This window comes from Saccoglossus kowalevskii, chromosome 17 (assembly GCF_978046115.1).
Source record: "Saccoglossus kowalevskii chromosome 17, keSacKowa6.1, whole genome shotgun sequence".
NCBI classification, from domain to species: Eukaryota; Metazoa; Hemichordata; class Enteropneusta; family Harrimaniidae; genus Saccoglossus; species Saccoglossus kowalevskii.
Genome location: NC_140657.1, coordinates 449,287 through 477,187, shown reverse-complemented (window position 1 = coordinate 477,187; position 27,901 = coordinate 449,287). Strand labels below are relative to the sequence as shown.

Below are 27,901 nucleotides of genomic sequence, written 5' to 3'. Positions count from 1 at the left end.
GCAGCGTCGTCACAAACCAGTAGGCAGCGTCGCCACAAACCAGTAGGCAGCGTCGCCACAAACCAGTAGGCAGCGCCGCCACAAACCAGTAGGCAGCGCCGCCACAAACCAGTAGGCAGCGCCGCCACAAACCAGTAGGCAGCGTCGCCACAAACCAGTAGGCAGCGTCGCCACAAACCAGTAGGCAGCGTCGCCACAAACCAGTAGGCAGCGTCGCCACAAACCAGTAGGCAGCGTCGCCACAAACCAGTAGGCAGCGTCGCCACAAACCAGTAGGCAGCGTCGCCACAAACCAGTAGGCAGCGTCGCCACAAACCAGTAGGCAGCGTCGCCACAAACCAGTCGGCAGCGTCGCCACAGTCACCACAAAACAGCAGGCACAGTCACTACGAACCAGCAGGCACAATCATCATGCAGCAGTAGGCATGTACCACACGACAGTAGGCATTATTGGGACGCAGAAGAAACATAGATGTAATTAATATATTTTACATTTGTATACAATGCTAGAATGCATAACAAGTAGATATAATGCCATGACAACAGATTCTTACATAAACAATCTAGGGATGTTACCAACTTTTGTTAATTAATTGTTTAAACCATGTTGGATAACCATAGTTTTTTCACATTCACCTAAAAAGATTTAAATCTCCATTTTGAAAACTTCCTTTTCCACATACTGACATAAACAGTACCCCTTAGGCATATGTCTATGATGTTTAGGAGCTCCTAGCTTTCTGGTAATTAGTTGTCTAATGTATTTGCTGGTGTATTGAAGCACAAGTAATTCAGCTTCTTCCTGAAAGAGGAAAAAGAACAAGCAGCCTGTCGGCTGAGATAGCTCCGCTGTTAGCAATGCACATGGCAATTAAAGAACAGAAGATATCATTAGAAAATGAACAAATCTGAGAGAGGTCCACATGTAGTACCTATATGTATAATATATCAAAGCAATTGGATTTGCGGTTTTCAACAAGAAGTCGAAAATATCACTTTTTACCAAAAATTACAAAAATATTCATCAAAATTAGAGAATTAAAGATATCATTATGAAATGAACAAATCTGAGAGAGGTCCACATGTAGTACCTATATATGTAATATCAAAGCAATTGGACTTGCGGTTTTCAACAAGAAGTCGAAAATATCACTTTTTACCAAAAAGTACAAAAATATTCACCGAAATTAGAGAATTAAAGATATCATTACAAAATGAACAAATCTGAGAGAGGTCCACATGTAGTACCTATATATGTAATATCAAAGCAATTGGACTTGCGGTTTTCAACAAGAAGTCGAAAATATCACTTTTTACCAAAAATTACAAAAATATTCACCAAAATTAGAGAATTAAAGATATCATTACAAAATGAACAAATCTGAGAGAGGTCGACATGTAGTACCTATATACGTAATATCAAAGCAATTGGACTTGCGGTTTTCAACAAGAAGTCGAAAATATCACTTTTTACCAAAAATTACAAAAATATTCACCAAAATTAGAGAATTAAAGATATCATTACAAAATGAACAAATCTGAGAGAGGTCCACATGTAGTACCTATATATGTAATATCAAAGCAATTGGACTTGCGGTTTTCAACAAGAAGTCGAAAATATCACTTTTTACCAAAAATTACAAAAATATTCACCAAAATTAGAGAATTGAAGATATCATTACAAAATGAACAAATCTGAGAGAGGTCGACATGTAGTACCTATATATGTAATATCAAAGCAATTGGACTTGCGGTTTTCAACAAGAAGTCGAAAATATCACTTTTTACCAAAAATGACAAAAATATTCACCAAAATTAGAGAATTAAAGATATCATTACAAAATGAACAAATCTGAGAGAGGTCCACATGTAGTACCTATATATGTAATATCAAAGCAATTGCACTTGCGGTTTTCAACAAGAAGTCGAAAATATCACTTTTTACTAAAAATGACAAAAATATTCACCAAAATTAGAGAATTGAAGATATCATCATGAAATGAACAAATCTGAGAGAGGTCTACCCAAGGTACATATACACCAAGTATCAAAGCATTCAGGCTTGTAGTTTTCAAGGAGAAGTCGAAAAAGTAAAACATTGACACGGACGACGACGACGGACGACGGACAATCACTCATATGATAAGCTCCGCTCGACAAAGTCGACAGCGGAGCTAAAAAGCCATTTGTCAATTACATAATCCTAGTTTGTATTTGGCTGAATTGATATTTGGGAGCCAAAAAAATTGAAAAAAAAACACGCTCCATTAAGTTTGAACATAAATGGTATTGATATGCCATAGATAGAGATAGAGTTCAGGAACAGAATTCATTTAATGCCTCCAAGTCGACCATTTTATATCCAAACAGATAAACAAATAGCTTGCTCACATAATATTGAATATATGTATGAATCATGTTTTAACAAAATTAGTAAGACCACAATCTGGTTCCACATTTGCAGAAATACTTGATTTTGATGACCATTGAAATGATTGCCATTTGGCCATCATGAATCTGATTGTGTGACACGATCAATTATGTATACCGTACTTCCCCGATCATAAGCCCAGGGGCCTGAACATGTAAAACGAGAAAATTAGGGGGTGGGCTTAGGACCACCTCAGAAAAGATAATTTTGGGGGGGGGGGAGGGGGGGGGTTAAAATTGTAACCTAACAGGTCACGTCTTTTATTAACCAATTAAAATGCTGTGTTGTACAGACGAAGTTTTCTGATTTTGGATGATTTTCTGATTGAGTAATTTTTTTCAACTCAATGCGGAAATGAATTACCGGGATGTTAAAATGCAATATGTTAACACTGATTTCGACAAAAACAGTGATTTTTTCCCTAAAAGCTGTTGATTCACAATTTTCGAAAGATAAACTGAGGATGAAAGAAGCATTTAAACCTTTCACGGTCTCAAACAAGTCATGTCGAAAAATAGTTAGCTCGTTCACACCCCATTCACGATAGTCTCAATGGACACGACACAATGACCAGGTTTCACAACTTTACAATCATATTTTTGGCGTTTCGAAAACTATGACTCAGAAGAAATATGGATTACTTCAGTAATGCAACATCAGGGTTAATCCTGAGTAAATAACAGAATAAGTTGGCCCGCCATGCACTTTGGCCCGTCATGTACTCTGAAATTAAATGCGAGTTTTCTTGTAAAAACAGGAACAAAACTACCGTACCAATCATGATTTTTATGCAATGAAATACACTTTTTACATGCATATTTTAATAAATGTATTCAAGGTCCCGTAAAAACACCCTGGGCCTATACTCGGGGATGCCCTCAACCTGTTAAATGTCTAAAACAGAGGGGTGGGTTTATATACGTATATACATGTATATATATATATATAGAGAGAGAGAGAGAGATATGGCCATTTTGTATGTCTAATATATGTGCCAAATTTAAATAAAATTCATTCATATAGATAGATGCTTATTCCAAACAAACAAAAAAGTAAGTCACCGGTCACTGGGGAACCTTGGTTAAGGTCCGCAGGTGCTCGTGTTCGCCTGAGCCTGGTTGATGCCAGGATAGCGCATTACAAATTGCCATTTGACAGAGAGATGGCCACACAGCCCTGTCATGTAGTCCCAAACATGAATATGACTTCTGTGGCAAAACAGCACTAGCACTTGCATTTGCACATACAGAAAAAAAAAAGTCAGGAGAGACAACAGTGACACTAAATGTCAGGAACTGTCGCCTGGCACAAAAAAAATATTTAAAAAAAAAAAAAAAATTAAGTCTTAACAACACACAAAATATATATAACAAAAATATACAAATGGAATAGAGGTCGAACATTTTGGAAATAGCAGAATTGCTTGATTTTGATGAATTTTCAGCACAAAAATTTGGCAATGTTTAATTGGATAATAAAATAGTTGGACATACTGTAGTTTGCTAAGTCTGAATGTAATCAGTCCAGGGATGTCTGAGATACAGGCAAAAACATACATTTTGCTAGTTGGCAAAATTTGATCACACCACAAAACAAAAATGGTAACTTATGAAATAGAGTTTGTGAACCAGCTTTGAGCATAACTGATCACTGCTGGCCAGAAAAACATTTTACTGGGCGTCAACAACATTTATTAAAATATGCAAGTAAAAAGTGCATTTCATTGCATGATAATCGTGATTGGTACGATAGTTTGGTTCCTGCTTCTACAAGAAAATTCGCATTAATTTCAGAGTGCATGGTCGGTTCAGACCTTTTCTATTCCATTATTTACTCACGATGAATTCTGATGTTGCAATACTGAAGTAATCCATATTCCTTTTGAGTAGTGGTTTTAGAAACGCCAAAAATGGTCATTGAACATCGTTTTACTTTCCCGAATAATCGTGTCCATTGAGACTTTCGTGAATGGGATGTGAACAAGCAAACTATATTCTTTGACATAACTTGATGGCGACCGTGAAACATTTAAACACTTCCTCCACCCTCAGTTTACTTTTCAAAAATTACGAACCAACAGCTTCAGGGAAAAAAAAAATCACCGTTTTTTTTGTCAAAATCAAATCACATTTTAACATCGTGGTAATTCACTTCCGCATTGCGTTGAAAAAACTACTTCGTTAATAATCGAAAAACTTCGTCTGTACGACACAGCATTTTGATTGGTTAACGAAAGGCATGACCTGTTATGTCAAAGGAAGTTGTTCAGGTCAAATCATGATGAAAAACACCATGGTGGAAATTGCTTTGTATCGAGAGTTTGCAAGCAATCGAAAACATTCCACAACGAAGATAATCATAAAGATCTTGCCTTTGACTGTTTTCTCACAGAACCTACCCATTATTTCACCGTAAATTCAAACAGTATGTAAATTGTATTGTAATAAATGTGTGTATTTTTATAAACATATTTGTTTCTTCATTGTAAAAAGTGTTGTGGAATTCAAAAATGACGTAACATTTCTCCGAGAATGGCGCTGTGAACGAAAAATGTAATTTGGATGATTTTTTGAGGTTTGGAAGAGGGTTACAATATTAAATCCCCCTAATAATTATCTTTTCTGAGGTGGTCCTCGAGTATAAGCCCACCCCCTAATTTTCCCGATTTTACATGTTCAGGCTTATACTCGGGGAATTATGGTAAGACCTGTTTTGATTGAAATCAGCCAGGTTATTTCCATGAACCAATTTTGCACAAGTTCAAGTATTACTTGGGTAAATTTATGACCAGGTCATGTGACATTTTGAAGGGCTTGCATTAAGCCTAAAATGGTGCAAAATACACAGATAAACACATTTCAATTACCATCTTTTAACAGCTCAATATTGTTTTATCATACAATATATGAACAATTGTGACGTAGTTTTGTATTGTGACAATACAATGTTTTGTCCTTAGTGTTATTTTACCCTGTGTTAGTATTACCTACCACACCTGATGTGATATCAGTCTATGCAAATTTTGTTCTGAGGCCATGGATAATTTTTACCGCTTATTTTTATTTCGTTTTATTAAGTTCACAGAGCACCTGTTTTAATGAACTCTTGAAAACAATTTCATTTATACATGCAAGTAAGATCAGGTTATTCAGGGTTTTCATTTTCTCACTAACCTTATAAGATTCCGGAGCTATATTGCCCAGTATTGTTGTTATGGGATGATTTTTATTTTTTTCCTGTTTACTGCTAGGAGTCAATTGAATAGTATCATCATCAGCTGCATCAATGTCCAAGGTGATCACATCCTGTAAAAGAAAATATAGCAATCCTAAGAGTGGCGCCCTATTACTGATGAGCTACCTTCTCTAGTGACAAGCTGCTTTTGTGAAATCAATAGCTGAGTCTGGTTGTGTACATAATCTTATTGATAGTTGACTACAAATTATGATACTGACACTTTGATATTATGATACTGACACTTTGATATTATGATATTGACACTTTGATATTATGATATTGACACTTTGATATTATGATATTGACACTTTGATATTATGATATTGACACTTTGATATTATGATATTGACACTTTGATATTATGATATTGACACTTTGATATTATGATATTGACACTTTGATATTATGATACTGACACTTTGATATTACGATACTGACACTTTGATATTACGATACTGACACTTTGATATTACGATACTGACACTTTGATATTATGATACTGACACTTTGATATTATGATACTGACACTTTGATATTATGATACTGACACTTTGATATTACGATACTGACACTTTGATATTATGATACTGACACTTTGATATTATGATACTGACACTTTGATATTATGATACTGACACTTTGATATTATGATACTGACACTTTGATATTATGATATTGACACTTTGATATTATGATATTGACACTTTGATATTATGATATTGACACTTTGATATTATGATATTGACACTTTGATATTATGATATTGACACTTTGATATTATGATATTGACACTTTGATATTATGATATTGACACTTTGATATTATGATATTGACACTTTGATATTATGATACTGACACTTTGATATTATGATACTGACACTTTGATATTATGATACTGACACTTTGATATTATGATACTGACACTTTGATATTATGATATTGACACTTTGATATTATGATATTGACACTTTGATATTATGATACTGACACTTTGATATTATGATACTGACACTTTGATATTATATTGACACTTTGATATTATATTGACACTTTGATATTATGATATTGACACTATGATATTATGATACTGACACTTTGATATTATATTGACACTTTGACATTATGACACTGACACTTTGATATTATGACACTGACACTTTGATATTATGACACTGACACTTTGATATTATGATATTGACATTTTGATATTATATTGACACTTTGATATTATGATATTGACACTATGATATTATGATATTGACACTTGATATTATGATATTGACACTTGATATTATGATACTGACACTTTGATATTATGATATTGACACTTTGATATTATGATATTGACACTTTGATATTATGATATTGACACTTTGATATTATGATATTGACACCTTTATATTATGATACTGACTTTGATATTATGATACTGACACTTTGATATTATGATACTGACACTTTGATATTATGATATTGACACTTTGATATTATGATATTGACACTTTGATATTATGATATTGACACTGATATTATGATACTGACACTTTGATATTATGATATTGACACTTTGATATTATGATACTGACACTTTGATATTATGATATTGACACTTTGATATTATGATATTGACACTATGATATTATGATATTGACACTGATATTATGATACTGACACTTTGATATTATGATACTGACACTTTGATATTATGATATTGACACTGATATTATATTGACACTATGATATTATGATATTGACACTATATTATGATATTGACACTATGATATTATGATATTGACACTTGATATTATGATATTGACACTTGATATTATGATATTGACACTTGATATTATGATATTGACACTATGATATTATGATATTGACACTATGATATTATGATATTGACACTTTGATATTATGATATTGACACTATATTATGATATTGACACTTGATATTATGATACTGACACTTGATATTATGATACTGACACTTTGATATTATGATATTGACACTATATTATGATATTGACACTATATTATGATATTGACACGATGATATTATGATACTGACACTTTGATATTATGATATTGACACTATGATATTATGATACTGACACTTTGATATTATGATATTGACACTATGATATTGACACTTTGATATTATGATACTGACACTATGATATTGACACTTTGATTTTCAACAAAGACAAACTAAACTGTACTCAGTAGCACTGGTGTTTTCAATGACATTTCACACATCCAGCAATTCAAAATTTGAATTGTTTTGTACATGAACATAATTTTTGTAGATTGCTTGAAATTTTATAGTATTTTATTGTAAATAAACTGATGTCTACACATTGCCACCAATTTCTATATATTACTACAATGATTTCTAGTTGCTGTGCAACTATTCTAATGAAATGTTACAAATCTAAAAATGTAGATGGGAATACATCTTACCTGAGTTATTGTGTTGAGAGGGACATGTTGGTTGGATAAAAACATCTGTATTTGTTCAATACATTGGTCAGTATTGTAGTAAATGAAATGAAGCTGGAAAATTCAAGTCAAGGAAATAAACCACATCCAAGTAATGAATTTCATCTATATATTGCAAATGTATTGTATTAATACTATCATAATGACACGTGCTGCCAACAATGGCCAAAGATTGACAAAATGGCTGATACTATCAAACAAGACTATACTATAGTAATGGGAAAATCTGTTGCACAGGCACATACAGCTGCAATGACAAACACAATGACCAATACTGCAACATGCAATACTGCCACAATAGTCAAAGCTGTCACAATGGACAATACTGATGTGGTGCCATGTTACATACAGAGTGAGGTCTTTGTAATAAAAAGGATACCACCGCATGTGAGCAACAACATATGCATTGGTCAGACATACCAAGTAATATGTTGTGTTTCATAATTGAGGCATTAATCTTAGCCAACCGGAAATCAAGATTTTTGTTCAGCTGAAAAGAAATAAAAAATAAGCATAATTAAAACAAGCAGCCTCTCGGCTGAGATAGCTCCGCTGTTAGTAATGCACATTTCAATTAAGAACTAAAGATATCATTAGAAAATGAACAATATGTATAGTATCAAAGCAATTGAACTTTTGGTTTTTAACAAGTCGAAAATATCACTTTTTACCAAAAATTACAAAAATATTCACCAAAATTATAGAATCGAAGATACCATCACGAAATGAACAAATCTGAGAAAGGTCTACATGTAGTATCTAAATATGTAATATCAAAGCAATTGAACTATTGGTTTTTAACAAGAAGTCGAAAATATCACTTTTTACCAAAAATGACAAAAACATTCATCAAAATTAGAGAATTGAAGATATCATCACAAAATGAACAAATCTGAGAGAGGTCAACATATAGTACCTTACTATATATGTAATATCAAAGTAATGGTTTTTTTTTTATTTTTTTTTTTTTTTTACATGTCGAAAATATCACTTACCAAAAATGACAAAAATATTCACCAAAAATAGAGAATTTGAGATTTTAACATGAAATGAACAAATCTGAGAAAGAACCATTTAAGGTACTTGCATATCAAATTTGAAAACATTCTGACTTGCGGTTTCGAAGAAGTTGAAATTGTGAGGTTGACAACAGACACCGCCGGACAATCAGTAATATGAACAGCTCCGCTGTGTCGACTTTGTCAACAGCGGAGCTAAAAACTAGCAATATTAGTTAATGCTGTATGGGAAGCTATCACTATGTGCTGTATAGAAAGCTATCACTATGTGCTGTATGGGAAGCTATCACCGTGTGCTGTATGGGAAGCTATCACCGTGTGCTGTATGGGAAGCTATCACCGTGTGCTGTATGGGAAGCTATCACCGTGCTGTATGGGAAGCTATCACCGTGTGCTGTATGGGAAGCTATCACCGTGTGCTGTATGGGAAGCTATCACCGTGTGCTGTATGGGAAGCTATCACCGTGTGCTGTATGGGAAGCTATCACCGTGTGCTGTATGGGAAGCTATTACAGTGTGCTGTATAGGAAGCTATCACTCTGTGCTGTATGGGAAGCTAACACTGTGTGCTGTATGGGAAGCTATCACTGTGTGCTGTATGGGAAGCTATCACTGTGTGCTGTATGGGAAGCTATCACCGTGTGCTGTATGGGAAGCTATCACCGTGTGCTGTATGGGAAGCTATCACCGTGTGCTGTATGGGAAGCTATCACCGTGTGCTGTATGGGAAGCTATCACCGTGTGCTGTATGGGAAGCTATCACCGTGTGCTGTATGGGAAGCTATCACCGTGTGCTGTATGGGAAGCTATCACTGTGTGCTGTATAGGAAGCTATCACTGTGTGCTGTATGGGAAGCGATCACTGTGTGCTGTATGGGAAGCTATCACTGTGTGCTGTATGGGAAGCTATCACCGTGTGCTGTATGGGAAGCTATCACCGTGTGCTGTATGGGAAGCTATCACCGTGTGCTGTATGGGAAGCTATCACCGTGTGCTGTATGGGAAGCTATCACCGTGTGCTGTATGGGAAGCTATCACCGTGTGCTGTATGGGAAGCTATCACCGTGTGCTGTATGGGAAGCTATCACCGTGTGCTGTATGGGAAGCTATCACCGTGTGCTGTATGGGAAGCTATCACCGTGTGCTGTATGGGAAGCTATCACCGTGTGCTGTATGGGAAGCTATCACCGTGTGCTGTATGGGAAGCTATCACCGTGTGCTGTATGGGAAGCTATCACCGTGTGCTGTATGGGAAGCTATCACTGTGTGCTGTATGGGAAGCTATCACCGTGTGCTGTATGGGAAGCTATCACCGTGTGCTGTATGGGAAGCTATCACCGTGTGCTGTATGGGAAGCTATCACCGTGTGCTGTATGGGAAGCTATCACCGTGTGCTGTATGGGAAGCTATCACCGTGTGCTGTATAGGAAGCTATCACCGTGTGCTGTATGGGAAGCTATCACCGTGTGCTGTATGGGAAGCTATCACCGTGTGCTGTATGGGAAGCTATCACCGTGTGCTGTATGGGAAGCTATCACCGTGTGCTGTATGGGAAGCTATCACCGTGTGCTGTATGGGAAGCTATCACTGTGTGCTGTATGGGAAGCTATCACCGTGTGCTGTATGGGAAGCTATCACCGTGTGCTGTATGGGAAGCTATCACCGTGTGCTGTATGGGAAGCTATCACCGTGTGCTGTATGGGAAGCTATCACCGTGTGCTGTATGGGAAGCTATCACCGTGTGCTGTATGGGAAGCTATCACCGTGTGCTGTATGGGAAGCTATCACCGTGTGCTGTATGGGAAGCTATCACTGTGTGCTGTATGGGAAGCTATCACTGTGTGCTGTATGGGAAGCTATCACTGTGTGCTGTATGGGAAGCTATCACTGTGTGCTGTATGGGAAGCTATCACTGTGTGCTGTATGGGAAGCTATCACTGTGTGCTGTATGGGAAGCTATCACTGTGTGCTGTATGGGAAGCTATCACTGTGTGCTGTATGGGAAGCTATCACTGTGTGCTGTATGGGAAGCTATCACTGTGTGCTGTATGGGAAGCTATCACTGTGTGCTGCATGGGAAGCTATCACTGTGTGCTGCATGGAAAGCTATCACTGTGTGCTGCATGGGAAGCTATCACTGTGTGCTGCATGGGAAGCTATCACTGTGTGCTGTATGGGAAGCTATCACTGTGTGCTGTATGGGAAGCTATCACTGTGTGCTGTATGGGAAGCTATCACTGTGTGCTGTATGGGAAGCTATCACTGTGTGCTGTATAGGAAGCTATCACTGTGTGCTGTATAGGAAGCTATCACTGTGTGCTGTATAGGAAGCTATCACTCTGTGTTGTATGGGAAGCTATCACCGTGTGCTGTATGGGAAGCTATCACCGTGTGCTGTATAGGAAGCTATCACTCTGTGTTGTATGGGAAGCTATCACTGTGTGCTGTATAGGAAGCTATCACTCTGTGTTGTATAGAAAGCAATGGGAACTGACCTTTATTTTTTCATAGTAAACTACAGTGAGCAGCAACAATATTATAATAGCTGACAATACAGTAGCTAAGACCAGGGCCCATCCCCAGTGGAGGGTGCCATCTACACCAAATGAACTAGCTTTACCAACTAGTCCCACAATCAGTAAAGCAGAGAGTAGCAAACACATTGTAACACTGAATGGCTTGGAGTAGCAGAATGTATACCATTGTAATTTTGGCTCCTGCAGTAAATTATATATGCCAGTTGCATAGTCTTTTTGAGGTATCTGAAAGAAAAAATGACAAGCTAATTTAGAATACAATCCTGCCTGCTTTAAACTTGTGTCATATTGTTATTGAGTACCCTCCTATAAACTGCTAGGGTTATACTTACTGCAACGCCACTATGGAGCAAGTCATCAGGACAATAAAAAGTATCAAACTCAGCTGAACATAGATGATTCTCTGATACCATTCGACTTAACTCTAAACCGTTGTAAAGCCCTACAAAATAATCCCAACCATGTATTATTTAATTAATCTGTATTTTCCTTTTCTTGAAAATGGGTACTCATCTGGCGGCCATAACTGTCATGTAATCAGTGTTTGACATTTCAATTCAACCCACGTCACAAGAATTTAATACCTTGATTGCATTGTTGGTAATTGTAAAAGAAAACAAATATACCGGTAGAAATACACACAAAATACCAAAAATCTGAAAAGAAACTGAAGTAGTGTGGTAATAAGTTTACAACAGACAAGTTAAGCTGTTTTTTAATGTCAAAGATAACCAACAGGACTAAAGTTTATTTACAGTCTCACTGCTCATTGTGAATAACCAACAGGACTAAAGTTTATTTACAGTCTCACTGCTCATTGTGACAAAAATGCTGTTGATTTTCTTTATGTGCACAGAGGACAGAAACATTACACCAGACTGGATATGAAATTTCCTACAAGTGAACATCATGCCCTAATTTTTTAAACTGCTCATTCTGTCCAGATGCACACCACGTCCAGATTCTGTCCAGATGCACACCACATCCAGATTCTGTCCAGATGCACACCACATCCAGATTCTGTCCAGATGCACACCACATCCAGATTCTGTCCAGATTCACACCATGTCCAGAGAACACCATGTCCAGATTCACACCATGTCCAGAGAACACGTCTAGATTGTCCCAGATTCACACCATGTCCAGATTTTGTCCCAGATTCACATCACATCCAGATTCTCATCACATCCAGATTCAGATTCATACCCAATCCAGATTGTCCAGATTAATACCACATCCAGATTTTGTCCCCGATTCACATCACATCCAGATTCTGTCCAAGATTCACACAATGTCCAGATTTTGTCCCAGATTCACACATCAAGATTTCGTCTAGATTCAAATCACATCCAGATTCTGTCCAGATTCACACCATGTCCAGATTCTGTCCAGATTCACACCATGTCCAGATTCTGTCCAGATTCTGTCCAGATTCACACCACGTCCAGATTCTGTCCAGATTCACACCACATCCAGATTCTGTCCAGATTCACACCACATCCAGATTTTGTCCAGATTCACACCACATCCAGATTCTGTCCAGATTCACACCACATACAAATTCTGTCCAGATTCAAATCACATCCAGATTCTGTCCAGATTCACACCACGCCCAGATTCTGTCCAGATTTTGTCCCAGATTCACACATCAAGATTTCGTCTCGATTCAAATCACATCCAGATTCTGTCCAGATTCACACCATGTCCAGATTCTGTCCAGATTCACACCATGTCCAGATTCTGTCCAGATTCACACCACATCCAGATTCTGTCCAGATTCACATCACATTCATATTCTGTCCAGATTCACATCACACACAGATTCTGTCCAGATTCACATCACATTCATATTCTGTCCAGATTCACATCACATTCATATTCTGTCCAGATTCACATCACATACAGATTCTGTACAGATTCACATCTCATTCATATTCTGTCCAGATTCACATCACATACAGATTCTGTTCAGATTCACATCTCATTCATATTCTGTCCAGAATACATCACATTCATATTCTGTCCAGATTCACATCACATTCATATTCTGTCCAGATTCACATCACATTCATATTCTGTCCTGATTCACATCACATACAGATTCTGTACAGATTCACATCTCATTCATATTCTGTCCAGATTCACATCACATACAGATTTTGTCCCAGATTCACATCCAGATTCACACCACGTTCAGATTTTGTCCCAGATTCACATCTCATTCATATTCTGTCCAGATTCACATCACATACAGATTCTGTTCAGATTCACATCTCATTCAGATTCTATACAGAACCAAGCACAACATTTCTTAGAATCCAGCAGATGGGATATTAAGTTTGTTATTCATGGTTGCTATGGTGAGTCAATGTTGCTATGACAAGTTTGTTGTCCAGTGTGCTAGAGTTCAAGAACTGTGTTTCATAGAAATTACATCCTTAACCAGGTTTTCTAATTTTACTAAATATACATCATGGACCTTACCTTCACCTAATCTGTTTCCTTGTAGTATTTCTTTATGTTTTAGTTGAAAGAAAAATGGATGATTATTTTTGTAAGCAGTACTGACACATTTTATCGCAAACACTCATCAAACATCTCAAATTTAATGTGTCCTATAATCCATTAAGACAAGTATTAACCGAATAGCAACCAACCTTAAATTCGAACACCAGGTTTTACAATTATGTTAGTATTGTAGTGATGACAATGTCCTACAAGTTTATATAAAACAAGACCATGTGAACTAAAACTTGTGCATGTAATTTTTAGAACCGAGAAATGCTTAGCATGATACTGCATAACTGCCATTAAAATCCCCCCCCACACACACACACAATGACTTGATAATTTATTATGCCAAAAACACAATCATGAAAAAAAAAAGCTACCCGTGAGCAATTTTGTTATTTGCAAATACATCCTATATATTCGCGCATCTCAAATTACTGCAGTACTACCAACAATGAATCCCATGTTTTGACCATACTGACAGCTAAATTCTGACCCTATTGACAACGAAATTCTGACCCTATTGATGGCCAAATTCTGACCCTATTGACGGCCAAATTCTGACGCTACTGACGGCCAAGTTCTGACGCTACTGACGGCCAAGTTCTGACGCTACTGACGGCCAAGTTCTGACGCTACTGACGGCCAAGTTCTGACGCTACTGACGGCCAAGTTCTGACGCTACTGACGGCCAAATTCTGACCCTATTGATGGCCAAATTCTGACCCTATTGACGGCCAAATTCTGACCCTACTGACGGCAAAATTCTGACCCTACTGACGGCCAAGTTCTGACCCTACTGACGGCCAAGTTCTGACGCTACTGACGGCCAAGTTCTGACGCTACTGACGGCCAAATTCTGACCCTATTGACGAACAAATTCTGACCCTATTGACGAACAAATTCTGACCCTATTGATGGCCAAATTCTGATCCTATTGACGACGAAATTCTGACCCTATTGACGGCCAAATTCTGACCCTATTGACGGACAAATTCTGACCCTATTGACAGCCAAATTCTGACCCTATTGATGGCAAAATTCTGACCCTACTGACGGCCAAGTTCTGACGCTACTGACGGCCAAGTTCTGACGCAACTGACGGCCAAATTCTGACCCTACTGACGGCAAAATTCTGACCCTACTGACGGCAAAATTCTGACCCTACTGACGGCCAAATTCTGACCCTACTGACGGCCAAATTCTGACCCTACTGACGGCCAAATTCTGACCCTATTGACGGCCAAATTCTGACCCTATTGACGGCCAAATTCTGACCCTATTGACGGACAAATTCTGACCCTGTTGACGGCCAAATTCTGACCCTGTTGACGGCCAAATTCTGACCCTGTTGATGGCCAAATTCTGACCCTACTGATGGCAAAATTCTGACCCTATTGATGACCAAATTCTGACCCTGTTGACGGCCAAATTCTGACCCTACTGACGGCCAAATTCTGACCCTACTGACGGCCAAATTCTGACCCTACTGGTGGCTAAATTCTGACCCTATTGATGGCGAAATTCTGACCCTACTGACGACGAAATTCTGACCCTACTGACGGCCAAATTCTGACCCTATTGACGGCCAAATTCTGACCCTATTGACGGCCAAATTCTGACCCTATTGACGGCCAAATTCTGACCCTATTGACGGCCAAATTCTGACCCTATTGACGGACAAATTCTGACCTTATTGACGGACAAATTCTGACCCTATTGATGGCCAAATTCTGATCCTATTGACGACGAAATTCTGACCCTGTTGACGGCCAAATTCTGACCCTACTGACGGCCAAATTCTGACCCTACTGACGGCCAAATTCTGACCCTATTGACGGCCAAATTCTGACCCTATTGACGGACAAATTCTGACCCTATTGACGGACAAATTCTGACCCTATTGATGGCCAAATTCTGATCCTATTGACGACGAAATTCTGACCCTGTTGACGGCCAAATTCTGACCCTACTGACTGCCAAATTCTGACCCTATTGACGGCCAAATTCTGACCCTATTGACGGCCAAATTCTGACCCTATTGACGGCCAAATTCTGACCCTACTGACGGCCAAATTCTGACCCTATTGACGAACAAATTCTGACCCTATTGATGGCCAAATTCTGATCCTATTGACGACGAAATTCTGACCCTATTGACGGCTAAATTCTGACCCTACTGGCGGCTAAATTCTGACCCTATTGATGGCCAAATTCTGACCCTACTGACGACGAAATTCTGACCCTATTGACGGCCAAATTCTGACCCTATTGACGGCCAAATTCTGACCCTATTGACGGACAAATTCTGACCCTATTGACGGACAAATTCTGACCCTATTGATGGCCAAATGAACCAGTACACTAAAACCATATGAAACCTAAATCCATAAACAAGTTTGAAAAAAAGATGACTATAATTGTCTTACCGTGTTCATTACTAAAGCTGTTTACCACGTCAACAAATATTTCTAGAAAACAAGAAGATGTTTGTTGTCAGTATTACACACACATTAAATATTACAAAAGCTACAAAATTGTTCCTGGTGATATTGAAAAATGCACAACACAATTATGTCCATTGTAATAAGCATGTCAAGTTGATGTAACCATGTTGGCCGCTACATTGGTGCCCAAACTGGTTGCTACACTTGTTTATTCAAATTTTATTGTTTATTATAGTAACATACCTTGCTTGAGAGAAGCAATAAATCGTGGCCAGAAACTTTTAGACATGGCATTAACTGGAACGAAATGTTGAAGATAATGTGGAGCATTGCAGTCATTTAGTGCCACTACAATTATCTTGTTGGTATCTTTGATGAGCTGCTGTATAACATAAGCATTATCAAGTTGACACCATGCACTCTCTAAAAACGCTGATGAAAGCACCACAACCACTTTCTTACAACAACAGGTGCAACTCAGTATTAAGTCAGCTTTTGATTTCTCTGGTTCACATACCAGTTCATGGTTATAGCATTTAAAACCATACGCCGGAGATTCCAATTTTCTGACAACATTTGCCACCCACTCATTATCAGATGGACTGTAACAAAAGAATACATGGCTGGTTTCCTTGCCAACCAGTGGAGGAGCCATGCTACAGATACTGTCTGGTGTAGTTGACACAACAGGAGAGATTTCTATCCCTCCTTCAGTGGAATCACTCTCCACATGATGCTCCTCTTCAGTTTGTACAAAGAAATGTTCAGTGTGTGTGTCTTGAAGCTCCCAGTCCAACACTGGGCTTTCAGCATCATAATCCTCTAGTGGTTCACTTGGCAAGTCTGAAAAATAAGACAAATCAGTGAGGTTTTCTACAGATTTTAGAGAACATATCTGGTTCTCAATATCAGCAAAATATTTATTTCTACATCTAAAAATCTGTCAAATTTTATGCCATATAGTGAAAATTGCACTTAGGCCAGACTTTTTTTTAGGCAATTTTTTTGAGGGCGGAAAAAAAATAAAATTAATTCTTTTTTACCATTAGATTTGTGTGATTCTCAAAGAATTGTAAGTGAGATCATTGATTGGAGAGAAGAAATGAAATAAAATGTTATTCAACATATAACCTTGTTTCTCACATTAATCCATGCAAAGGTCATCTGACTTGTAAAACTGAAATTTTTGTGGGTTGCTTAAATCAGCAAGAAACCCACAAATTAGCAGTCGAATATCCAGTTTTACAAATAGATTGAGATTTCAACTGTCATTATCTTGTGTACAAAGTGCACAGAAAAAAGGACAAAGTACCGTAACATATTTTCTTTGTTCTCTATTTAAAACTGTTAACAAAAATACCATGGAAACAGCAAAGTGTGGCTGCATCAAGAAAGTTGCAGGAGTTGACACAACATGGCATAACATTTAGTGTGTCAGTGGTAAAAAAAAAGTCAACATCGTTGTTTTGGATTTGTCAACTTGTATGAGACTATAAACAATCGCATTTTTAATGTATAATATTTATGCATACTCAAAGTCTGATCCAGGCAGTTAGTAAGACACATACACAAGCTTGTTTAGAGTGTTTTCACCAACTCAATAAAAAGTCTAACCCACATATGCACAGGCGAAAACTTTTCGGCATGGTGCCATCATGTACATGTACACACAATGTAGGTTTCCTTCACAGTTCAGTCAGTGATACACTGTAGTTTTGTAACTATGTGATCAGCAACTAATGTTACACAAATGATAAAGATATTTTCAAGTAGGAAAAACCCTGTTGAATTATTAGATGTTAAGGTAGCGAGAAGGTTTTGTGACGTTTTTAAATAAAACATTCTGTCTGTTGTCTCGTTCAGAACTTACAGTAATTTAGGTTATATATTTCAAAAGACTAAGTATAGAGGTGCAAGTTCGCACAAACTAGACAGACATTGTTAACATAATTATCACGTGACATCAAAAATGGCGAACCTTGTAAAAATGACTAAGTACGCGATTGCGAGAGCACACTGCAGAATTTCCTGGTGAAATTTAAGTTATGCATTGTCCGCAATCAAGTCCATTGAAATGCGTCTCCGATAATCAAAAGACCTATTATTCCGATTTCTATGCAGGTTTGTTTTTTTGTCCCCAAATTATTTCATACTTGGCACCTTTAACAGACTATTATTCTGTGACAAAGCATTTTCTTTAAAAACCCAGACATATTTCGCACCATCATTATCTTTTGAACGATAACTGCGAGTTTGAATGTCCTAGTCCGAACGCACTTGATTTGGCGGCGGTCCCAATGAGTCGTTCTCGATCAAAACTTCAACTCGAGAAAAACGCGAAAAACAGTTTTGGTTAATAAAACACTGTAGATTTGCTGCATTATTATAAATATACACTAAAAATGGCCAAACATATTAACCACTGATATCATAGAACTCATAAAGAGTGTCAGATAATGAATAATTTCAAGCTCGAGCTTGAAAAATGAAGAAAACTGCTGGCATTTGAGTCCGTACTCCAGGAACGTTCGGGTTTTCCATTGTTATGCAAACGAACAACGTGGGATAATCCTCTGACAAACATTACTGTCCCACTGTACACGCTGACAGTTTACAAACAAGCTAATCCTTTAAGTGTCTCAGATAAGACATCTAATAAAATGGTTTTCATGGTGAAACAAAATAGCCGATGTTTGAAAAAAAATTGCTGTGTCAGAGTGCGACACTGAGTGGCAGATTTTTCTTTGCCTCGTCTGTCAACACTTTCTTTCTTTTCTTCGCCATTGTGTTAGAAAAAAAATGTATTAGTAAAATAGAATATTGACTTGGAAAATAAAACGATTTAAAAGAAAGTTGTGCAAAGTTACAGTACTCCTTTCGCACAACCTCCCGCCCGCTTTCGCTTTCCAATCACCTTTTTCTCTCGCTTTTGTGACCGGACAATTTCCGCTTTATTTTCGACCGCGCAAACCCCGAAATATCACCGCCCACCTGCTCGCTCGCGCGCATTTAAAATTCGGACTAACAGAATAATTTCCGAGCTTCACATTGTCTTATAATTGTCTTTCTGGTTTTTATAGATGTTGAACAGCTGACAAAAGTTCAAATACTTTTTGTTTTAACTATATATAATTATATGCACGCAACCTGACCCTTTGACCTCGATTTGGCTTGGACTGAATATTTTATTTTAAACAATATTCTGACGTGAAATACAAAATGTATTTCAACACAAGTACGACAGGGTTGTCTGGGGTTTCTTTCCTGATTGTTGAGTCTTCGCAATGTGTTTTGTATAATTATTGTTGTTTTCCCCCGATGCTGAAGGACCGTAAAGCTAAATGGCAGTTACATGCATGGGCTGAGTGAAAGAAAATATTTCTAAGCCTAAAATAAAACCTAATATTACACCTCTTTGTGTATTTGTTAATTTTACATATGTTTGTCATGACAGTATGTTTGTAAATATCTAGAAAAATCTCGTCTTTCGTTGATAATTTCGATTGTTTGTTTGGAATGTCGATCCCCGTTGGTTTCTCCATACTGAGTTCTTAGGAAGGGCGTCGATCAACACCGTGACAATCAGCCGAGAGAAGACAAACATTGACCGTAATTCATGGAGATCATGTCTGTAATTTGTGGGCTGAAACCCCAAATAATTAATCAAGTATTATTATTTTAATATATATTTTATTTTACATCGCAAAACTAAACCATGCCCAAAACAGAGCTAGAGTTGTTCGCGGTGAAACAACCGCATTGAAGACGATGCAACTTCAGCTAGCCATTTCTTACCTTGAAATAAAAAAAATAAAAATTCGAAGAGCATCGGGGAAAATATTAATAATCATCCTTATCAATCGCTTGCTTTATTTTATTCGAATCCATGAAATTCACGATTTTTTTTACATTTGTTGGCAACTTCCGCGCTAAAAATGATTGAAAATGTGGGTGTGGTTATTTTGCAAAGTCCTGTTGATAATACGGACAAATATGGTTCTGTGACCCAGTTCGTGCTCCGATCAGGTGACTCTCAGCCAATCAATGATGTTGTAACAAAGCATATTTGACGCTAATTGAAGGGTCGTCGTACAATCCAATCACCGGCGTCGATTCACATAGTTGTTTGTGCTGTGACAGGCTTCAAAATTACTCGCTGAAAAACATATATTTTGACAAACTGATGGAATTTGACCTTAGTTCAAAAAGAAAATACTAGGCTAAGATACATTAGAGCTCACGCGAATCAGTTTTCTCTGCAAGTTGTGAAATAAAGTAAACCAGAGTAGCGTCGATGATTTTCAGCCCTGAAGGACTTTGAATTGTTCATCGACTGGCCACCAAATAGTTATGGCTATAACTAAATTTGACACGTTTTTCATTTAAGCCCAATAAATTATTCATACATGTCAAGCTCTGCTCGATTTTTTCAGGGCATGTGGCCGTTTTTAGTCGAAAATATTTTGTGTGGGAACACTTTTGCGGTACGTATACGGTATAGACCGAGCTCATTCAATGATCGTGACTTAATTTTAAAAATTGAATGTCAAATTTTACCAGACGTGGACCGATGTGGATTCGATATCGTTATTTTTGGAATTAATCACTAACATTTCCTCGTTTCTCTGCTCTGTCAAAAGGAGTTACCTAGGCTTTTTTTCACGTAACTGTCTCATTAAAATAAAAATATTACATCTAGAACAAGCACCCAAAACACGTAACAAGAAGTCCCAGTTCAGTTGCTTTCACGATACAAGTGTAATACAGCTATTAGATTTGAAGTGTCGTTCAGAATGTAATAATAGTTAATACTAGTTGTATGTTCACACTTTACTATCAAAACCACCATTTCGACCACCCATGTGCCAGTTTTCAGTGTTTGGGCGAGCGGTCAATGTTTTCAATGAGCGAGCGAGCGAAAAAAAAAACGTGATTAAAATGCGGTCGGTTTCCGGTCGGACAAGACCGTGTGGTCGGAAATTAAGCGATAAGCGGTCGATGTAAAAGCGGAAGGTTGGGCGAAATGAGTACTGTATGACCATGTTTCTCCGACGAAGTCTCGACTGACAATGGTGACAATGGACGTTAGATAAACACGCATTGTTTGCAACTGGAAGCTTATCACCCGTTATATCAGAATCGTCAACAACAGAGTATACAGATAAGATGTTATCATTTAATTCCTTCCAAAGATAAACACTATGCAAATATCCACGAAACGGCAGTTGTAGTCTTTTCTGCTAGTGTTTTAAAACACTAATTTGAGCAACGCTATTTCGTAATTTCGATCTTTTGTAAACCTGGGGTGATGTATCAAGGTCTAAAGTAACCGTTTTATCAATTTTTGAAAAATCAAGAAAAAAGTGAAAATTTCCCTTCTCGCTACCTTAACACCATATAAATAATGGTACCATAATGTTTATTAGTCCTCGTTCGGACAGAGTTTCACGGCACAAACCACGCCGCTGCCGCCATGTTCACCTAGTAGTCTCAAGCAGGACGCAGAGAGGTCAATACCTGAGATTCACTGTCAACCAACGCGCATAAAGTATAGATCTGCGTGAGACTTTCGTACTTTGATCTTGGTACTCCCACGAAAATGCAACTTGGATTGTTATGTGGCGGACGGAAAAAAGAGAAGATAAAAATAATTTTTTTTGGCAATTTTTTGCACTTACAAGTCGGTGGACGCGAGAAATTACGCTGGAATAAAATTTAATTTTTATTTCATTTTCGGCTTCTGTTCATTCGGCGGGTTCGCGAAACAAGGGATAATAAAAGTCTGGCTTTAGTTAGATACACCAAAACTAGGTTGACACAGTAAAGCGATTGATAAGGTTCCCAAATTTGAAGATAATCAGATAAAAATTGAGATATTTTAACCACAAGAAGACAATTTTAAGAGACATTTATTGAATATCTTTAAGAATAAACATGGAACATGTACAATAATTGGTTGAGATCTCAAACTGGTTAATATCCTAGTTTGAAAGAAATTGGATAAAAACAGTTATTGTAACCACAATAACAAGGTTTTATGCCAACAACGACAATAACAAATTCAGACATGTATACCTTGCCATATATCAATTTAGTTGTAAAATTTGATTGTGTCAAGAAATATGGCTTAGTCTGACAAGGTCGTGTGAGTTGTGGTCTCCGTGGTGTGCCAAACCCAACACACGCCTGACAGAATGGTGTCGATTTTCACTTCCCCAGATGATTTGTTCTGTACCAATCAAATTGCAGGAACGTCAGATAGTGACAGCCAACAAAGAGTAACCATTCACAGCAGAGTTTATTTGTTGACATAATGTGTGATAAGTGCTAAAAATTTTCACCCAAGGTTTATGATCTTGTTAAAAACAGTGTGATTGTTGCTGACGATGCAAACACGGCTTTGATTGACAGTGTTACTATGACCACCAAATGAATATTCATTGAATCTCATTGCGAAAAGGCATGAACTTTGCGAATTTGCAGTATTGATCTTGCCGGCGAGACAAACATTTTTACACTATTCTGTCAGGAGTTAGTGGGATTTGATGCCGTTTGGCTGGCAAGGGCACCACTCACGCCTACATTTGCGTTCTGTCGTTTTGAAACCAATTTGAAACAAGTCATTGTCAATGAAATGTCCTTGTTCCGTTCATATTTGAGTGACATACATGTATACATTCAAAGCAGATCATGACTGAAATCTCAGACCACTTTCAGTGGTTCTGATCCGAAATGCACCTACATATGTACAACACATTGTACTAAATCTGAACAAAATCCATCCATGCATGACTGAGATCTGGTTCCGGAATTGTGAAAATACGTGATTTTGATGCATTTTCGACCTTTAAATGGCTATCATTCAGCTATTGTTAAGCGGATCATGAAACAAATGCACATATCTATTTGTGACATCATGTACCATGTGTGTGTGAAGTTTGAACACGATCAATCCAGACATGTCTCGGATACGGATCCAGAACTGAATTCTGTAAAACAAAAAGGCCGCCAGTCGGCCATTTCGAACTTGATCCGGAAAAAAAAAATGACGTGCATCAAGGTCCTATTATGTTTAATGTATGTACCAAATTTGAACAAAATCTACGTCCGAACGGGGACTAAAAAGAGAATTACCGTTTCTGCTTTAATATATATTTTTATAGACTTGCTAACTTATGATTTTGGAAATTAACAATTATATTTAAAGAATTTTTATAAGCATCACGACAGACTGCAAGAAAGCCAACTGTTAATACAGCCACAGTCAACGAATAGAAAATACTTTTTTGTTATTTTTGTGTAGAAAAAGACCCCCTGGGCGTGTGCCCGGATATGACCTTAACTTCTTTATTGTGTCAAAAGTGGGGGGTGGGCGTTTCCTCGGGCATGGGCTCCTACCCGGATAAGTACGGTAAGTTTAATGAGTCCAGGTATGTCCCAGAAATGGGAGAAATTTTATGAATACAAATCAAAAGATATCAAACAGGAACTAAAAGTTGTATACTTCATGGTACATGTGTATGTTAACATCGCATGTAATGACAGGCGCATGTCAAACCAGAAAGTACATCCTATCATTGGGGTAGATAATTAGAGTGGTAGTCGTATTGGACAATACAACCAAAATAGATAGACAGGTCATGTACCTGATGAAGTAGCTTGTTGCAAAGTTCATGCAAACCATTAATTTTGAGTCAGTCTAAAAGGTGTATTGTGGGTAGAACAATTATAATCTGTGAAAGGTCATGGAAGGGGGAGGGGTGACAAGCCACAAAACATGATAGTATAGAGTGATGACCCCATGGTATGCCTGGTATTTAGGACACTGAATTTACCTGTATTGAATTAGGGTACAAAGCAGCAACAATCCATTCAGACTATCTTGGCATTCTGCCAGAAATGATTATATTAAGTCGAAATTTGTAATATTGTTATTACCCCAGTAAAGTATATTTTCGTTGTTCTTGTATGGTTGTTATGCAATAAATGAAAGCTAGGCCTGGAGGTGCCATGACTAGAGATAGGAAGGTGCCAGGGTGAAGATCGGAAGGTGCCAGGGTGAAGATCGGGAGGTGCCAGGGTGAAGATCGGGAGGTGCCAGGGTGAAGATCGGAAGGTGCCAGGGTGAAGATCGGAAGGTGCCAGGGTGAAGATCGGAAGGTGCCAGGGTGAAGATTGGAAGGTGCTAGGGTGAAGATCGGAAGGTGCCAGGGTGAAGATTGGAAGGTGCTAGGGTGAAGATCAAAAGGTGCCAAGGTGAAGATCAAAAGGTGCCAGGGTGAAGATCGGGAGGTGCCAGGGTGAAGATTGGAAGGTGCCAGGGTGAAGATCGGAAGGTGCCAGGGTGAAGATCAAAAGGTGCTAGGGTGAAGATCAAAAGGTGCCAAGGTGAAGATCAAAAGGTGCCAGAGTGAAGATCAAAAGGTGCCAGGGTGAAGATCAAAAGGTGCCAGGGTGAAGATCAAAAGGTGCCAGGGTGAAGATCAAAAGGTGCCAGGGTGAAGATCAAAAGATGCCAGGGTGAAGATCGGAAGGTGCCAGGGTGAAGATGGGAAGGTGCCAGGGTGAATATCGGAAGGTGCCAGGGTGAAGATTGGAAGGTGCCAGGGTGAAGATCGGAAGGTGCCAGGGTGAAGATCGGAAGGTGCCAGGATGAAGATCGGAAGGTGCCAGGGTGAAGATCAATAGGTGCCAGGGTGAAGTACACCATTATTACACAAACTAAGTAGTATTTGGTTTTATGAGCATTGATTATTTTAATATACTGAAATATTTATGAATAAATTATAAATTCAAATGATCGTTGAAAGCAAACTTGACCAATCACTTGCTACAGCAGGTGAATGTTTACTTCTGGTAATGATCTGAAAAACACACAATAAATTTGTTCAAGTTGTACCTCTGCGGTTATTGCTAGATCGTATGATTCAATTTTAAATCTATTTCAATTAAATACAATTGAAGTGTTATTCATTCAACACAGAGGAAAGTAAATGTAATAAAGAATTACCAGAGTTAATTTGCATACGGCTAAATCATTACAACTCATTTGCATAAAAATAATCTTTTCAATTTTCCAAGCATGAAATGTTGAAATGCATGGTTTATTTTATATGGGCTTAAAAATTGTAATGTTTTATGTAAAACGGCAGGGACGATACTAGATGAAATTTATGTGCAAATAGGAGCGATGTTTTGTGTAAATAAAAATAAATATAAAACACAGACTCAAGGGTATGAGCGGACATTACTCCACTAACCCCTGAAAACTTTCCAATTTGAATGCAACACAGGGTGTAAATGTAAATTTTGACAACAAATGTTTACGGCTTTCTGAAACAATTGGTATAAATGTACATAATAAATAAATTATATACTTTACACACTACTTCAGTAGAATTGTGAGAAGACATTAACATTTATTAGCAACCTTTACTTCAATTAAAACTTCTATTCTTATATTCAGTCCAGGTAACTATAGTAACACGTGTGTAAGAAGTATCATTCTCCGTTACTACACGTCCTAGGTTATAAAAATTCACACCCTTTCATAAACTTTTAAATTTTGTGAATTAACAATTTTAACGAAATTTTTAAAAATGGAAACAGAAAAGTAATCAGACACGAGACTACTCATGACAAGTAATTTATGTGCTAGCCAAACATCACCTGATTGTTGTCTTTCCTAGTTTGAGTTTATTTTAGTTTATATTACATTCATACTGTAGAAGACATAATATGACATTAATATTCTGTTCAGCAATGCTCCATGCTTGTATTAGAATTTATTTTGAATATAACACTGAATGAAACATGTTATTTCAAGATACCGGTACTTTGAAATATTCAGATTGATGTATAATCAATCCAATGTGAAAATAGTGTGTTATTAGTGCAAAGTTCATGTTACCCATGACAACACGCAAAGATCATGTTACCATGACAACACATGATTAACGACATTGACACTCAAAATACAGTCATTTTTAAATTTGATAGAAGGAATACAGCCAGTGTCATTGTTTATAAATAAGTGTCTACCCAAGAGCCTCTGCATTTTTAGCACAAGTTGTTTTTGTTGCTAGGACCCAATTCCCACGGCTTGTTCAGGTGACGACCCTATTGCTATAACATGTAGTGTTCGAATGTAGACAGCAAAGATATCTACCATGAATAACTGTAATTTGATATGATGTCCATGCCATTAATTTCTATTACATCATAACAGAAAAAAAAATGCAGAAGCCTACCAAATTTCAGTTCCCAGTTTTTGCTATATGCCATTTGAATACCTTACTTGTAATTTCTACACTCTTTCAACTCAAAGTCACAGTGAACTTGAGAATTGTCAACTAGCATTATTATAATATATTGATATCACCCAAGCCAGTAGCTGCAACTATACAAGCAGTATTTAATTTCGTTATGAATAGTTCCTTAAGCAGAATGACCTTTGTCCTAAAACCAAGATTTGAGTTACACAAATGACCTTTCAAAACCTGAACACATTTTATATTACTATATTTATTTATAACTTCTTTTACCATTACCGTATCTGCGTCGTCTAACAGGCAAAAGTCACTCAATTTTTAAATGAAAATAAAAGTTTATGGTATGTCGATTTGATGTACCATGTAATTGTAAGGTCAATTTTGAAATTAACACAACTGTTTTATCAACAATCTACCACTCTGTTTTGTGAACGTCTTAGAGTAAAACACTGCGACATAAACTATAAATATGTCACCCATGCCCATGAGAATGAAAAGGTAAAACGCCACGACAAAATTGTCTCTGACGTCAGACGTGCGAATCAGCGAACATGTGGCATGTTGTGGTCGACGTTTCACTTTAAGCCATAGTCTACGCCCTAAGACATATTTAGATTCTCGTTAATATAACGACACTCCCAAAATATCAACAATCATCTCTTCATTCAACGTGGCCTCTATATTTTGTATCTGTGACTGGTGTATTTACTATTTCAGGCAAAGGGATATATTGTCGTATTCATGTTTCAGTAATATCGATGCATACATACCGGTTGACTCCACTTGGAGACTGAACACGTCGTCGTCCTCTTCCATGTCCACAATAACATATGTGGCGCTCGGTCGATGTAACGACAAACCCGAACCGGCTAAAAGATTATAATTACAACTCTTCAAGTCAATGTGTACGTTTCGTCAATGTATAGTAGGATGGTCATGTGCTCACTAC

General features: G+C 37.5%; 1 protein-coding gene across 2 annotated transcripts; it reads right to left on the bottom strand.

The window, feature by feature from the left end:
• Positions 1-469: 469 nt before the first annotated feature.
• Positions 470-27,901, bottom strand: LOC102809718 (transmembrane protein 268-like). Of its 2 annotated transcripts, XM_085492547.1 has the most exons (10): positions 27,723-27,901; positions 16,925-17,524; positions 16,664-16,705; positions 14,208-14,237; positions 12,056-12,165; positions 11,682-11,948; positions 8,547-8,657; positions 8,129-8,221; positions 5,605-5,736; positions 470-802 (listed from the first exon to the last, which is right to left on the bottom strand). In XM_085492547.1, exons 1-10 carry the CDS (start codon positions 27,766-27,768, stop codon positions 647-649), a joined length of 1,587 nt encoding a protein of 528 aa, XP_085348673.1. In that variant the 5' UTR covers positions 27,769-27,901; the 3' UTR covers positions 470-646. The 2 variants fall into 2 exon arrangements, with proteins under 2 accessions (XP_085348673.1, XP_085348674.1); XM_085492548.1 differs by lacking the exon at positions 14,208-14,237.